Here is a 17,800-nt window from a genome sequence, read left to right on the forward strand (position 1 = left end):
GATTGGAGATGTGGGAGGATAGGGTAGGGGGGTCGACAGCTTGGAGATTCCGGAAGGCCGTGGTTGTAGTTGGGCGAGGTTGAGGGGGAGGGTGATGAAGTGTGAGGGTGATTAGGTGATGATCTGAGATAGGAAGGACTGAGGTGCAGAAATTGGAAGGTGAGCAGGAAGAGAAGAGAACGAGGTCGAGACAATGGCCATCACGGTGAGTAGGGGTGGTAAAAATGCTAAAAATGTAGAAGTATATGATTAAATATATAAAAATATATATAAATTTGGATTAATTCATTATGCACTCATCACTTTCATATTTAAATAGCAAAGGAATTTTTATATCAAAAATAAATATCAAATGTGAAAAATGATGGTGAAAATACAATATTGGAAAACATTAGATAAGTCAAAAATTAAATACACCAAAAAAAAACAAAAGTAATAATAATAATAATAAAACCGAAACAAGATATAGTACAAAAATGAATGTGAACTTTAAAAATGAGTAATATAAAACTGCGTATATCCCATTTAAAAAATCACAAAAAATGCTTGTATTCTATCTCTATATTTAATCCAAAGGGTTCTAAAGTCTGTAAATTAAAAATCAACTTCTGTTCTTCCTGAAGTAGCATCTTATCTGTAATGTTGCTACGCCAGTTCTTCTTAAATGTTATAATTACAAAAAACTTCAAGTCCGATATTGAATGATCCTTCTGCTTCCAGTGTGCTACCAAAGGTGCTGATACAACTTCTCTCCTCAAGCAACTGTGGTGTTCAATAATTCTGGTTTTGACTGGTCTCTTGGTCTTACCAATATAGACCCGAGGACAGGGGCACATAATGGCATAAATAACATTGGAAGTGGTGCAATCTGAAACATGTCTCAATGTATATATTTTTTGTGTACTTGGATTCAAAAATTCTGTAATCTCCATGGTGTGTTCACAAACGCTGCATCTTCCACACTTCTTATGTCCCCAGGGTACACTGTCTGCATTATATGACACTGAGGGGCATAATTGAACGGAAACGCCTATCTCCATGGGCGTTTATCTCCGAGAACGGGTCCATGAAGGGGCGGGCCGAACCGAATTTTCGAAAAAATGGACGTTTTTGAGCTGGGCGTTTGTTTTTTTTAGCGATAATGGAAACTAAAAACGCCCAGCTCAAAAACGTCCTAATCCGAGCCATTTGTACCCACATGTAGGTGCCCCCTTCACCCCTAAGAGCTATGGTAGTGTTGTACATTTGTGGGTAGTGGGTTTTGGGGGAGGGGGGTTGGGAGCTCAGCACCTGTGGTAAGGGAGCTATGCATGTGGGAGCTTTTTCTGAAGTCCACCGCACTGACCTAGGGTGCCCAGTTGGTGTTCTGGCATATCAGGGGGCGAGTGTACTACGAATCGTGGCCCCTCCCTCGACCAAATGGCTCGGATTAGGACGTTTTTGAAATGATATATCCATTTTGCTTGTCACTCTCTTTATCCATAGTACTGGTTCATCAGTTCTACATTTTAAAATTATACTGTCTTTGATGTTTTTTTTCAAACTAGATACGTCATACTGAGTGCTACTCATTATACTTTAAGCCTGCATAGCTGATTGCTCCTTTTGCGCGCTTTTTTCTCTTATAAAACGGACGTACTGTGAACACGTCCCTTTTGACTTCACAGAAGTGCAATTGAATATGCTGAGCTGTTTTTCCTGCATCGGCAGTAGTAAGTCCTTCATCACAGTTTACTTATCCTGCGACTATACATCTAAAGAGTGGATTCTTCGTCCTTGTATTTTTATTTTTTAACATCAGGTGCTGCATCTATTATGATTTTTAGTTTTAAACAGCACAGGATAAAACCTGCACCATCTATTTTGGGTATTCGCATCACAGACTCTTTTATTTATTTATTTTTATTATATTTATATCTTTTCTGAGCACAGAATAACGGAGGTCCTGTGTTCTCACTAAATTATGCATTAATTTTTACAAAATAATGCATAATTTAGTCAAGCGGACGAGTCGGAGAAACTTACTGACTTCAAGGTAAACCTGGGAGACGTAATGGGGCAGTTCAGCAAACTGAAGAGTAGCAAGTCTCCTGGACCGGATGGTATTCATCCTAGAGTACTGAGAGAACTGAAAAATGAGCTTGCGGAGTTACTGCTAGTGATATGCAACTTATCCTTAAAATCGAGCGTGGTACCGGAAGATTGGAGGGTGGCCAATGTAACGCCGATTTTTTAAAAAGGCTCCAGGGGAGATCTGGGAAATTATAGACCGGTGAGTCTGACGTCGGTGCTGGGGAAAATGGTAGAGGCTATTATTAAAAACAAAATTACAGAGCACATCCGAGGACAAGAATTACTGAGACCAAGTCAGCACGGCTTTTGTGTGGGGAAATCTTGACTGACCAATTTTCAATTTTCTTTGAAGGAGTAAACAAACATGTGGACAAAGGGGAACCGGTTGATATTGTGTATCTGGATTTTCAAAAGGCGTTTGACAAGGTACCTCATGAAAAGCTACAGAGGAAATTGGAGGGTCATGGGATAGGAGGAAATGTCCTATTGTGGATTAAAAACTGGTTGAAGGATAGAAAACAGAGAGTGGGGTTAAATGGGCAGTATTCACAATGGAGAAGGGTAGTTAGTGGGGTTCCTCAGGGATCTGTGCTAGGACCGCTGCTTTTTAATATATTTATAAATGATTTAGAGATGGGAGTAACTAGCAAGGTAATTCAATTTGCTGATGACACAAAGTTATTCAAAGTTGTTAAATCGCGACAGGCTTGTGAAAAATTACAAGAGGACCTTACGAGACTGGGTGGCTAAATGGCAGATGACATTTAATGTGAGCAAGTGCAAGGTGATGCATGTGGGAAAAAAGAACCCGAATTATAGCTACGTCATGCAAGGTTCCATGTTAGGAGTTACGGACCAAGAGAGGGATTTGGGTGTCGTCGTCGATAATACACTGAAACCTTCTGCTCAGTGTGCTGCTGCGGCTAGGAAAGCGAATAGAATGTTGGGTATTATTAGGAAAGGTATGGAAAACAGGTGTGAGGATGTTATAATGCCGTTGTATCGCTCCATGGTGCGACCGCACCTTGAGTATTGTGTTCAATTCTGGTTGCCGCATCTCAAGAAAGATATAGTAGAATTGGAAAAGGTTCAGCAAAGGGCGACTAAAATGATAGTGGGGATGGGACGACTTCCCTATGAAGAAAGATTAAGGAGGTTAGGGCTTTTCAGCTTGGAGAAGAGACGGCTGAGGGGAGACATGATAGAGGTATATAAAATAATGAGTGGAGTGGAACAGGTGGATGTGAAGCGTCTGTTCACGCTTTCCAAAAATACTAGGACTAGGGGGCATGCGATGAAACTACAGTGTAGTAAATTTAAAACAAATCGGAGAAAATTTTTCTTCAGCCAAGGTATAATTAAACTCTGGAATTCGTTGCTGGAGAAAGTGGTGAAGGCGGTTAGCTTAGCAGAGTTTAAAAAGGGGTTGGACGGTTTCCTAAAGGACAAGTCCATAAACTGCTACTAAATGGACTTGGGAAAAATCCACAATTCCAGGAATAACATGTATAGAATGTTTGTACGTTGGGAAGCATGCCAGGTGCCCTTGGCCTGGATTGGCCGCTGTCGTGGACAGGATGCTGGGCTCGATGGACCCTTGGTCTTTTCCCAGTATGGCATTACTTATGTTACTTATGTACTTATGTATGTAATTAGCTTTTTTCAATATTTGTGCCATATTGGTGTATTTGTGGATAGGATGTGCGCAGATTTTGTTTGATACCAAACTTTATGCATTGATTTTCCGATATATGCATATACACCCCTTATATATATATATATATATATATATATATATATATATATATATATATATACAAAACATATTCTTTAAGCCTGCTACGTTGCCATAAATAACTGAGCGTTTTCTGCTTTATCTATAGGATTACAATTGTAGCAGAAGCCTTGCTTTCATTCTCTTTGAGCTTAATATTCGTATATTTATATATCACAAGGTCAGTTTATCTATGATACTTGACTTATATGGGTACATCCTATATATCATATATTATTTACAAATTGATTTTAAGTGTGTTTTATTTATTTATTTCTCTGTATTTTGAGTGTTTTTCGTTATACTTCATTTTGATGTTTTTTCTGCTAATTTTTAGATGTCATCCTTCTTTGATTGGTAATATACAACACCTTTATCGTATGTTATATATAATCTATTTTTTAATAATTTAAGTATTTATTATATATTTGAAAACTATTTATGTATATATGTATGAGTATATGTATTTTTACATGTATGGATTTATATATATATTATAGCATTTCTGCAATCTTTTTTTAAAAAAAAACGTTTTATTAAAAATTTTTAATTTTATATGTAATTTATGTTTATCACACATTTAACGTTTTATACTTATTTTACTTTTGTTTTGCATGTTTGTTATATTACCATTGTTTGGTTTTATTTCATAGACTCCTAAAGAAGGCGTTTCTAGCGCCGAAACACGGCTGTGTTGAGTCGAGTGTATATTTAAATAAAGAGATTGTTCCTAACCTACATCGCCTACTAGTGTTGTTCAAGAGCCTACTCCTCCTACTCCCCCTTTCCTCAGATTCTACTTTTCTTAGGAATTTGTGTACCTCCACCCTCGTGGTGGTTTGGCTTGCTTGCCAGGAAATTGTAGACCAGTGAGCCTGACGCTGGTGTTGGGCAAAATGATAGAGACTATTGTAAAGAACAAAATTATACAGCATATACATAAGCATGGATTAATGAGGTAAAACCAACATGGAGTTAGTCAAGATAAATCTTTCCTCACCAAACTACTACATTTCTTTGAAAGGGAAAATAAACATGTGGATAAAGATGAGCTGGTCAATATTTAGGCTCATTTTCAAAGCACTTAGCCTCCCAAAGTTCCATAGAAACCTATAGAACTTAGCCTCCCAAAGTGCTTTGAAAATATGCCTCATTGTGTATCTGGATTTTCACAAGGCATTTGACAAAATATATCATGAAAGACTCTTGAGGAAATTAGAAAGTCATGAGATAGAAGGTAATGTCCTATTGTGGATTAAAAACTGGTTAAAAGATAGAAAACAGAGAGTAGGGTTAAATGGTCAGTATTCTCAAAGAAAAGGGTAGATAGTGGGGTTTCCCAGGGGTCTGTGCTGGGGTGATTGCTCTTTAACATATTTATAAATGATCTAGAGTTGGGACTAAGTAGTGAGGTATTACATTTGCTGATGACACAAAGTTATTCAAAGTTGTTAAATAGCAAGAGGATTGCGAAAAAAATCAAGAAGACCTTATGAGACTGGAAAACTGGGCATCCAAATGGCAGACAATGTTTAATGTGAGCAAGTGCAAAGTAATGCATGTGGGAAAGAGAAACCTAAACTATGGCCATGTGATGCAAGATTCTACATTAGGAGTCACCACCCAGGAAAAGGATCTATGTGTCATCGTTGATGATACGTTAAAAGCCTCTGCTCAGTGTGCAGCTGCGTCTAAGAAAGCAAATAGAATGTTTGGAATTATTAAGAAATTAATGAAAACAAAAATGAGAATGATATAATGCCTTTGTATCACTCCATGGTGTGACCACACCTGAATACTGTGTGTATTTCTGGTTACTGTATCTCAAAAAAGTTATAGCAGAATTAGAAAATGTACAGAGAAGGGCAACAAAAATGATAAAGGGCAACTACCCTATAAGGAAAGGTTAAAGTGGCTAGGGCTCTTCAGCTTGGAGAAGAGACAGCTGAGAGGAGATGTAATGGAGGTCTATAAACTACTGTGTGGAGTGGAATGGGTTGACGTGAATCACTTCCAAAGTGTATACCTTTCTTTCTACCTAAACAACTTTCCTTCTACCTAAACAACTTGCTTCTTCTCATAACTGTCTCTTAGAACTTTATAAATCCATGGATGTTCCGAGTGAGCTATCTATTTATTCAGTAATATGGGGTAATCCCAAGGTCAAAATAAATAAATGTTCTGTTTTCTGGACTGATTGGTATAACAAGGATATATGGACATTGGACCAATTAATATTTAATAGAAAAATTGAAAACTTTCAGTTGCTACAAGAACATTACCTACTAGGGTCCCTATGAGCACATACACCTAGCAACAGTTAGTGTCTAGCAGCACTGAATCACTCTCTAAAAAAAACAGAAAAACACATGTTAAAAAAGCTATCATAACTAACCAAAATTCTTGTCCAAAGTGAATAGTAATCAAAAATACCAAAACTAAAGTAACCTAACCTACCGACTGCTGCACAAATTCTTGATAATCAAAGTTTCAAAAAACACAGCTTCTCCTCCTTCTAGCACATTAATGGCCCTGTCTACTAAGCAAAAAAACAGTAGAGGAGAAAAGAAAAGAACCTCTCGCAGATGGTGTCCAAAAATGCTTTATTTCAATAATCTTCAAGAACAACAACTCCTTTGTTGTTCTTGCAGATTGTTGAAATAAAGCATTTTTGGACACCATCTGCGAGAGATTCTTTTCTCCTCTAGTGTTTTTTTGCCCGGTGCATCCTATCTGTGAAGGCTTTTTCTTCTGTTTGTGACTGACCTGTCTACTAAGCCAGTGGCGTAGCAAGGGCGGGGCGGTGGGGGCGGTCCGCCCCGCAGGGCTGGTCTTAGCAAGTGCAGGGCCCTGTGCAGACCAATTTGGTGGGGCCCCATCCTAGCCCCGCCCTAGCTCCACCCCCACCCTAGCTCCACCCCATTGATAAGATTATTCCATTTTTAGAAATTTTTTTTATTTATGAAATTTCAAATAAAGACAAATGAAGCTAAACTTCTACAAAAAAACTGATTGAAATAATAAGCACAATGCTATCATGAAACCTCCCCTCCCCAGAAGTGGAGTGGCCGAGCCGCGGGATCATCATGAATAATGCGGACGATCATCCGAGGCGAGCGGAGGTCAGAGCGGAGGCAGAGCGGGGCCCCCTTAGGCGCAGGGCCCTATGCGGCCGCCTTGGTCGCCTCTGCCTAAGACCGGCCCTGCCGCCCCGGGTGTCAACGAGTGGGGGTGTGCATCCGTCCACCCCCCCGGCGCAGCGCCTCCCCCCCGACACGGTCCCCACCTGTCTACGAGCTCCATCCATCTGCAGCGCTGCTGTAAAAATCGCTTCGTCGGTCCTTCCCTCACTCACTGTGTCCCACCCTTGAGGAAATAGGAAGTTACGTCAGAGGGCGGGACACAGTGAGTCAGGGAAGGGCCGACGAAGCGATTTTTACAGCAGCGCTGCAGATGGATGGAGCTCATAGACAGGTGGGGACCGTGTCGGGGTGGCGCTATGCCGGTGGGGGGGGGGATCCACGCTGGTGGGGGGGGGGTGTCGTGTTGGTCTGCACCCGGGGGGGGGGGTGCAGCGGCGATCCGCCCCGGGTGGCAGCCGTAACCACTACGCCACTGTACTAAGCCGCACTAGAGGCATGCTAGCGTTTTTAGCACTCCCTAAGCATTAGTGCACGCTAACAATATGGGTGCCCCTAATATTCCTATGGGCATCTACACAGTTAAAACGTGCTAAAAACACTAGCACACCTTAGTAAACAGGGCCTTAAATTACTCAGGAGCCCTTTTACTAAGGCATGCCTAAAAGTGGCCTGTGCTGGTGTAGGCGCGTGTTTTAGATGTGCCCTGGTCCATTTCCTCAGCCCACCTGGAAAAAAGGCATTTTTTTCTGCCAGAAAATGGACGTGCGGCAAAATTAAAACCAGCGCATGTTCATATTTGGCCTGAGATCTTACCGCTACCCACTGACTTAGCAGTAAGGTCTCACGCGCTAACCTGGTGGTAAGCGTTTAACACGTATAAACTGCCGATTACCGCAGGGTAAGCGTCATGTGGTAGAAATAGAAAATATTTTCTACTGCGTGTTTTGGGCGCATGCCAAAAATGGAATTACCGCCTGGGGCATGCGATAGGTGGGCAGTAGTGCCAATTTAATGTGTGATGGATGTGCATAGGTGCATAGGTGCAAAGAGCCCCTCAAACTTGTTGCTAGTAAGCTTGTATGATATATGACTAAAGAGATATTTATAAACTTTTCTGTCTCAATCATAGTCAAATAAAACCAAAGCTTCAAAAACACCTATTGACATCAATTTATACATCATTAATTACTATCCATATTATTACAAAATTAAAAGATTAAATAATACAATATATACCATTCATATTGCTTACTTATTCCAGATAGGGAGGGGGGAAGGTGGGGAGAGAGATTTTAAAACATCAAAATAATCAATGGATCATATCCCTTCACCTCTCCCCACCACTCATTTATTAAAAAGGCAGTCTTATGCTGGTATAGAAATAGAAAATATTAAAGAGGCTTATATCTACAAGGGTCCCTATGGACACATGCAAACTTGCAATGGTTAGCATCTAGCAGCACTGAATTGCTCTCTAAAAGAAACAAAAAAGCACATAGAAATACTATCATAATTAATCAAAAGTCTTCGCCAGTCAAGGTGGGGGAGAGGGGATCTTGAAACCTCAAAATAATCAATGAACCATATTCCTTAACCTCTCCCCACCAAAAGGCAGCCTCCCCACCTTGACTGATTTGTTTGGAATAAGCAAGTAATATGAATGGTAGATGCTGTAATTGTTTAAGCTCTTAATTTTGTAATTATGGGCTCCTTTTACGTAGCGGCACTACTGATTACTGGCGCGCTGAATATGAAGAAGCCTATTCAATTACCATGGACTTCTTTGCATTCAGTGCACGGTAATCGGTAGCTCCGTTTTGTAAAAGGAGCCCTATGTAGTTAGTGATGTATATACTGATGACAATGGGTGTTTTGAAAGTTTTGGTTTTATTTGACTACATACAATGCCGATTACTGTCCGGTTAGCGCCACGTGCCAGAAAATGTTCCAGTGAATGTAGCGGATGTACGTAAAAAAATGAAATTATCACCCAGGCCATGCGGTAGCCGGGCAGTAGTTCAAAACTTACATGTGTTGGACACGCGTATGCACCTACATGGCTTAGTAAAAGGGCCTCTGAAATAAGTAAGCAATTTGAATGGTGTATATTGTATTACTTAATCTTTTAATTTTATAGTTTTGTAATAATGTGGATAGTACTTAATGATGTATAAATTGATGCCAATAGGTGTTTTTGAAGTTTTGGTTTTATTTGACTATTATTGGGACAGAAAATTTATGAATAGCCCTTTGACCTTTAGTCATACCTCATATAAGCTTGCTAGCAACAAGTTTGAGTGATTTATTCCCCTGTTTACTAAGCCGTACTAACTGCTGCTGCGTGCTAATGCCGATACAGCCCATTCACTTTGAATGGACTGTTTGGCATTGCTGCGAGGAAGCTAGTGCAGCTTAGTAAACAGGGGGGTTAATGTGCTAGAAGGAGGAGAAGCTGTGTTTTTTTTTAACTTTGATTATCAAAAATTTGTACAGCAGCTGGTAAGTTAGGTTATTTCAGTTTTGGTGTTTTTGATTTCTATTCACTTTGGAAAAGAATTTGGTCCTTTTACTATGCTGCAGGAAAAAGGGCCCTGTTTGTCTCATATGCCAGGGCCCATTTTACCGCAGTGGGTAAAAAGCCCCCCCCCCCCCCTAAATGGCCACGTGGTAAGATAACTCTTACCATGTGGCCATGTGGTGGGAAGCATTTACCACCACCTATTAAGTTAGCAGTAAGGGCTCCCGCAGTAACCTGGCGGTAACCATGCAGCATGCAGCGATGCCCAATTACCGTCATGTTACTGCCGCACTAGAAAAAAATGAAAAGTTTCCTGAGCAGGGGAAATGGTGCGTGCTCGATCCAAAACTACCTCCGATGGCTGCGGTGGGCCAGCAGTAGTTCAGATTTAGCATACGGTAAGCCCATGTTGGGCTTACCAACACTTTGTAAAGGACCATCTTGGTTAGTTATGATAGTTTTTTTATATGTTTTTCTATTTTTAAAGAGTGATTCAGTGCTGCTAGATATTAACCACTTCTAGGTCTATGTGCCCATAGGAACCCTAGTAAGTATGTGCCCCTTTTAAAGCTGTCAATTTTTTATTTAAAAAATTCTGTTTGTTTGAAAGTTGTTTTTAAGATTGATAATTATGCTTTTGAGTTGTACTAATACTAGTATGACCCCTTCTGATATGGGGAATAAATATCTAGTATGTTTTATTTATTATCTGAATATTAAAATGATATAAATGTTTTAAATAGTAACTAATTTGTGATAGAAATATGAGAGATAATTTTTTATGATTTCTAATAGTTATTTTTGATTTTATGTGTGTCTTTCAGTGTAAAGTAAATCCCCTGATGCAGCCTCTTGGAAGGCGAAACGTGGCCACGTTGGGTTATTTTTAAAAAAGTTTTATGTTTTCTGAACATAGACTGAGATCCATTCTGTTCTTTGATTGTTGGGATCTACAGACCTCTATTGCCTCTCCTTTTCTGGATCAGGAAAAAAAGTATACATATTGAGATCTTTAAGTCTCTCCACATATGCTTTGGCCCTCATTTTACAAACCCTATTCACATTTGATACGAGCATACACTGGAACTTAGACGTTAATGCAAGATAAAAATGTAAGTCCCCAAAGCCAGGATATGCACTTATCAAACCCAAGTACATACAAATAGCAAAGGGACATGATCTGGGTGTGTTTTGAGTGGGACAAGGGCATGGCAAAGTCATAGATATTTATTCCCCATTTCAGAAGGGGTCTAAATGCCGATGTCCTAAAAGATCTATGTCAGGAGTTACACCTGCTACCAAGCACTAGGACTTGGTTAAAAGCTCCTATTGAGCAGTACTCTGCTGGAGGGATTGCTCTCGTAATTCCCCATTGTTTTTTCTCCCCCTCAGATGCCAAACTAGCAAGGGAAGCTGGTCTATGAGACAGCATTGGGATTATACCCAGCTATGTTTCTAAGATTGCACAGATAACCGGTTATGTGCTGGCACATAACTGGTTTATGTTGCCTTTGTACAACCTAACCACTTAGGTGAACATAACCAATTATGTGCTGGTACATAACTGGTTATATGCTGGCTTTGAACCAGTGACGTAGCCAGACAGCCAGTTTTAGGTGGGCCTGAGCCCAAAGTGGGTGGGCACAAAATTTTCTCTGCTCCGCCCTCCCTCCACCACTATACCCACCATTTCTCCCTCCTCTCCACCCCTATGCCTACCATTTCTCCCCCTCCCCACCTATCCCCTCTGTATGCAGCATGTGTCCCTCCCCTCCACCTCATACACAGCCAAGACTTCTCCCTTCCTCACCCCTTCACCCCTTTGCTGCATCTCTCCCTTTTTCCCCATGCATCTCCCTCACCCACCAACCAAGCCTCATCTTTCCATCTTCCCTCCCCCCTGTGCAGCATCTTTCTTTCCATCTTCCCTTCCCCCTGTGCAGCTGCTGTGTCCCCCGTCTTCCCTCCCCCATGCGACATCTTTCCCCCATCATCCCTCCCCCCCCCCCCCCCGTGCAGCTGCAGCATCTCACCCTCCTTGCAGGCCCGCCCAGCAGCAAAGTTCCTGACGGTGATTCCAGTCGTAGGCTCCGCTCGCAGTCGCAGCGATTCCCACACGCTGCCTGCCAGTGCCGGCTGCCGCTAAATCTCCTTGCGCTACTAAGCGCTAACCCGTAAGTCTCTCCTGCAGAGGAGAGACTTCCGGGTTAGCGCTTAGTAGCGCAAGGAGATTTAGCGGCAGCCGGCACTGGCAGGCAGCGTGTGGGAATCGCTGCGACTGCGAGCGGAGCCTACGACTGGAATCACCGTCAGGAACTTTGCTGCTGGGTGGTCCTGACCCGAAATTTGAACCCATCTATTATACATTTAATGTTTCTGCTGAATGGACCTGTCACATAAACATCCATTTCTCCTGTATTTCAGAACAGGTTCTATGTCAGCAGATTACTTGGGTGCAGTGGCGTACCTAGGGTAGTTGACACCCGGGGCCGGTCATTTTTTAACACCCCCCCCCCCAAATCCAGTACTAGGCATGCCGAGAATACAAAACACTCAGGACCTATAGAGCAATTCTACCATACCATAAGCAGTCATTTCTACGAGTCACACAAGGAAAAGGAAAGCATCTTAAACACTACAGTGAGCACTAGAACATCAATTCACCTATTGTAAAACGAAACCAGACAGAATAGTACAGATCGTAGATCCTGCACAGTCAATGCCAACTGAAAGCCATGTCTTTTTCACAAACACAGATACACCCTAATAGAATAGAATAAGTAATCATAAACTTTCTATTTAGACAAAAATTAAACTGAACCCCCAATGCCAGACTCTGCATACAATGCAACACCACAGAAACTGTCCCCTAGTACTGTGCAAAATATAAAGACAGCAGATGTAAATTTGAAAAAAAAACTAACAAGTACCAATCACCACTTTACAAATTAACAAATAGAAATAAAACAAATATAGAAAGTAAAATAATACCATTTTATTGGACTAATACATTTAGCTTTCAGAGGCCAAAACCTCCGACCTCGGGTCAGTACAGTATAGTGCTGTTACAGTATCCTATCCTGACCTGAGGAAGGGGGTTTTGTTCTCCGAAAGTTAGTCAAAATGTATTAAAATTAGTCCAATAAAAAGATTACCTTATTTACATGTTCTATTATAAACATTTAACACATCTACAATACTTTATCCTAAAGCAAAAAAAATAAAAAATATATTTTATTTACAGTTTGTTGTCTCTGGTTTCTGCTTTCCTCATCTTCTTTTCACCGTCTTCCTTCCATCCAGCATCTGTCTTCACTCTCTCTCTCTCTCTCTCTGCCATCCAGTGTCTGCCCTCTCTGCCGTCCCTTCCATCCACTGCCTGCCCTTTCTCTCTGCCACTTCAATCCACCATTTGCCCTCCCTCTCCCATCCATCCAGGGTCTGCCCTCCCTCTCACTCCCCCTTCCATCTAGGATCTGTCCCCTCTCTCTCTCTGCCCCTTTTTTCAGCCCCCAGTTCCAGCCCCCTTCTCCCCTCTGAACACCCCCACCCCAGTCCCCTTCTCCCCTCCCCTTCCCTTCTCCCCTCTGAGATCCCCACCCCAGTCCCCTTCTCCCCTCCCCTGTCTTGAGATCCCCACCCCAGTCCCCTTCTCCCCTCCCCTTTTCCCCTCTGAACACCCCCACCCCAGTCCTTCTCCCCTCTGAGATCCCCACCCCAGTCCCCTTCTCCCCTCCCCTGTCTGAGACCCCCACCCCAGTCCCCTTCTCCCCTCTGAACACCCCCACCCGAGTCCCTTTCGCCCCTCTCCTTCCCCACCTCAGTCCCGTTAAAACCGGCGAAGCAGCGTCGCAGGCAGCGCCTCGTGCCCTGCTTGTAAAAAAAAGAATCAAATCTCCTTCCTTCTCCTCGTCTTGACATCGACTCGGGCCTTCCAATCAATTTGATTGGAAGGCCCGAGTCGACGTCAAAACGAGGAGGAGAAGGAAGGAGATTTGATTTTTTTTTTTACAAGCAGGGCACGAGGCGCTGCCTGCGACGCTGCTTCACCGGTTTTTTTAATGTGCGGTGCCGCGGGAACGGCCACGGGAGGCGGTGGGAGCGGAGCACCCCCCACCCACTGGCACCCGGGGCGGACCGCCCCCACCGCCTCCCCCCCCCCTTGGTACGCCACTGCTTGGGTGCACTTACCTGCCTGTCTCAATTCCTACTTCTACGAACTATCTAAAATGCAGCTGCCCATGATGAAGACCACTGACCATTTTAGTAACCTTCCTCTGAATTGACTCCATCTTGTTTATATCTCTGGTGAGATCTTATTTAGAGACTACACCAGAACTGCATTCAGTACTCTAAACAAGATCTCATCTCCTTTTTCCTGCTGGCCAATCCTTTCCCTATGCATCTAAACATCATTCTGGCTTGGCTTTTGCTGTAGCCTTTTAAACCTATTTGGTCACCAATCATCAGATATAATCACCCTAAAGTCCCTCTCTTCTTCCATGCACACCCCTATACTGTACCTCCACTTTAGGATTTTGAGGCCCAAAAACATAACCCTCCATTATTTAGCACTAAATCTTAGCTACCAAATTCTAAACCATTATTCAAGCTCCACCAGATCCCTCTTCATGTTATCCATATCGTCTGGGATATGTAACTTATTGCAGATTTTGGTATCATCTGCAAAGGGGCAAACATTACTATGACAGCCCTTCTGCAGTATTGCTTACAAAATTAATTTTAAAAAACTGGACCAAGAACCAATCTTTGTGGTATACTACTGGTAATGCTCCTTTCCTCAGAGTGAACTTCACTTTTATTTTGCTTTCCATTCGATCCGTTTCTAACTCAGGGACCTTACAGCCCATACCTAGGGTGTTCAATTTATTTATGTTGCCTATACAGAATCCTGACAAAATCTTTGCTGAAATCTAAGTACACCATGTCTAGCACTCTTCCTGAATTCAACTTTCTGGTCACCCAGTCAAAGAAATGAATCAGATTTATCTGGCAAGACCTATATCTAGTAAAACAATACTGCCTCGGGTTCTGCAATATGAATTTCAGAAAACACACTATTCTCTGTTTTAGAAGCATTTCTATTAATTTACTCACCACAGAAGTCAGACTAGCCAGTCTGTAGCTCCTAACCTCCTCCTTCCTTCCACTTTTATGAAGAGAAACCACATCTAGAAACTACTGAGTGAAACATCTGCCCTTATCTAGTCCTTTGTGACCACTTCTGACTCAAATGAGGCACTGAAAAAATCAAGTAGGGGAGCTGCCAAAACTTCCCTACATTTGGTTATGATGCTAGACCATGATTAGAACAGGATTTGGGTAAAAACAGGAATTTCCATTATTCATATGTCCATTCCTATTCTCTTTACATCATAATATACAGTATAGACATACCAAGCAGGTCATTTTGCGGCAGCCACTTCATAAGCTTGATGTTTTTGGCAAGGTTAGGTAGGGTCTGTCCTGTGTATCTCCATAAAACCTTGTAGGGTATAAAATATATCATCATTTCAAACAAAGTATCTACTACATTCAGTCCTTCCTCCAGCTATAAAACTGCAGCTGATTCCCAAATAGGGTGATAGCTAACTATCTTAAGAACATGACAAATCACAATTGTGTTTCAGTATAATCACTGAGTAGAGATTAGTCCACTTTTAAAGGTAATCAATAGAAATAAAAGAAAACAAAACAAAACAAAACAAGATGATATCTTTTTTATTAGACTAACTTGATACATTTTTTATTAGCTTTCGAAAGGTAGCCTTTCTTTATCGGATCAGAAATAAGCAAATGTTGATAAATAACAGTATATATAAGTGAAACATCAAAGCATTTCAGTGACAGTCTCAAAGGATGAGGGTGGGGTGGAATCCTGTGAAATGTTTTGGCATAGTTTGCAGCTGGATATATTGCAAGGATGTGTGCCACTCTCTTTTTGAGTTTCTATCAGAAGCTTGCTTCTCACTAGCTTGTGTTTTAAGTTGGGTGGCTGTCGGAAGGCGGGGATGGGAATATCTCTTTCAGTAATTCATCCTCTTGGAGTAGTGGCTGTAGATCTTTTATGATTTTTCTCAATTTTTATAGCTCTGGGTTGTATGCCAAAAACATTTCACAGCATCCTACAGTCATTCACAAAGGAAAACTATTCAACATAAAGGAATCCTTCACATGCTCATCTTCCAATGTGGTATATATCTTTCAATGTAAAAAGTGTGATGAAGGGTGCTATATTGGAGAAACAAGCCAGATGCTAAAAAAAAGATTTAATTTACGTAGACATCATATGAAAAATGCCAGTGCCAACCAGGATGTCACCTCTGTAGGGTAGCACTTTAACCAGAACATTATATCAATGATTTTATGGTGAGAATACTAAAAGGAAACTTTAAGACAATACAGGAATGTAAGACCTTTGAAGTCAGAATGATTAAATATTTTGACACCCACCAGACAGGACTTAACAAAGATCTGGGTTTTCTAGCCCATTATAAACCATAAAACTCTACTGCTTTGTCACCCTCTTATCACCATGCATATCTCCCTGTCCTTCATCCTCCCTGTTTCTCACCTAACCAGTGGTGTACCAAGGGCGGGGCGGTGGGGGCGGTCCGCTCCGTGTGTCAGCAGGTGGGGGGGTGCTCCGCTCCCGCTGCTTCCACCCAAAGGGCCGCTGGCGCTACAGTCCCCACCTGCCTTCCAGCTCTGTCGACAGACGACAGCCCTCTTCTCCTGCCACCACCCTGCCTTAAAAAACAATCTGTGAAGCGGCATCGCAGGCAGCGCCTTACGTCTGCCCTGCTTGTAAAAGAAGCAAATCTCGTCGTCGTCGGGCCTTCCCTCACTATGTCCCGCCCTCGCGGAAATAAGAAGTTACCTCAGAGGAGGGCGGGACACAGTGAGGGAAGGCCCAACGACGACGAGGAGATTTGCTTCTTTTACAAGCAGGGCAGACAAGACATGCTTCCTGAGATTTTTTTTTTAAGGCAGGGTGGTGGCAGGAGAAGTGGGCTGTTGACGGAGCTGGTAGGCGGGTCGGGTCGGTGGGGGCTCAGATGGGAGAAGGGGGTGGGGAAGGGGTTCTCAGATGGGAGAAGGGGACTGGGGTGGGGAGGGGGTTCTCAGATGGGAGAAGTGGGGAGGGGAGGGGGTTCTCAGATGGGAGAAGGGGACTGGGGTGGGGAGGGGACCTTCAGATGAGAGAAGGAGACCCTCAGATGGGAGAAAGGGACTGGGGAGGGGAGTAGGCCCTCAGATGGGAGAAGGGGACCCTCAGATGAGAGAAGGGGACTGGGGTGGGATAGGGAGGGGATGGGGTTCTCAGATGGGAGAAGTGGGGAGGGGAGGGGGTTCTCAGATGGGAGAAGGGGATTGGGGTGGGGTGGGGAGGGGGTTCTCAGATGGGAAAAGGGGACTGGGGTGGGAAGGGGACCCTCAGATGGGAGAAGGGGACTGGGGTGGGGTGAGAAGGGGGTGGGGTGGGGAGGGGGTTCTCAGATGGGAGAAGGGGACTGGGGTGGGGTAGGGAGGGGGTTCTCAGATGGGAGAAGGGGGCTGGAACTGGGGTCTGAGAAGGGGCCATGAGAAAAAATGGGGGCCATGCCTGGGGCTGGTGGGAAAATGGGGCATACCTGGGTCAGGTGTGAGAATGGGTCTGGGGCTGAAAGGGGGGCCCTAATGCAAGGCATGTGGATGAAAGGGGCTGGAACTGGGGGCTGAAGGAGGGTAGGTGGGATAAGGGGGCTAGTACTGGGACTGGGGGCTGAAAAGGAGACAGGGAGAAGTGGCTGGGGCTGAAGCTCGGGACTGGTGAGAGAAAAGGGCTGGGGTTGAAACTGTGACTGGTGGGATAGTAGGGCTGAAAGTGGGGTCTAAAAAGGAGGGGCAGGTAGGAGATGTGGGCTGGGGCTAGAACTAGGGGCAGGTGGGATAAGGGGGCTGGAACTGGGGGCTGAATAAAAGGGGCAGAGAGAGGGGTCGGATCCTGGATGGAAGGAGGAGCAAGAGAGAGGGCAGACCCTGGATGGATGGGAGAGGGAGGGCAAATGGTGGATTGAAGGGGCAGAGAGAAAGGGCAGACAGTGAATGGAAGGGGCAGAGATAGAGGGCAGATGTGGATGGAAGGAGCAGGGAGAGAGGGCAGACATTGGATGGCAGAGAGAGAACGAAGACAGATGCTGGATGGAAGGAAGACAGTGAAAAGAAGATGAGGAAAGCAGAAACCAGAGACAACAAACTAAATAAAATATATATTTTTATTTTTTTGCT

At 43.1% G+C, this 17,800-nt stretch overlaps 1 protein-coding gene across 3 annotated transcripts in view; it reads right to left on the reverse strand.

Moving 5' to 3' along the window:
- Nucleotides 1-17,800, reverse strand: part of LOC115473772 (UDP-glucuronosyltransferase 1-9-like) — a 423,701-nt gene that overhangs the window by 191,380 nt on the left and 214,521 nt on the right. For all 3 annotated transcript variants that reach the window (XM_030208865.1, XM_030208866.1, XM_030208864.1), the window contains exon 3: nt 14,927-15,014. In XM_030208865.1, coding sequence (XP_030064725.1) covers nt 14,927-15,014 — 88 coding nt within the window. The remainder of the gene's footprint in view (nt 1-14,926; nt 15,015-17,800) is intronic.

Source organism: Microcaecilia unicolor, chromosome 7 (assembly GCF_901765095.1).
Source record: "Microcaecilia unicolor chromosome 7, aMicUni1.1, whole genome shotgun sequence".
Taxonomy (NCBI): Eukaryota; Metazoa; Chordata; class Amphibia; order Gymnophiona; family Siphonopidae; genus Microcaecilia; species Microcaecilia unicolor.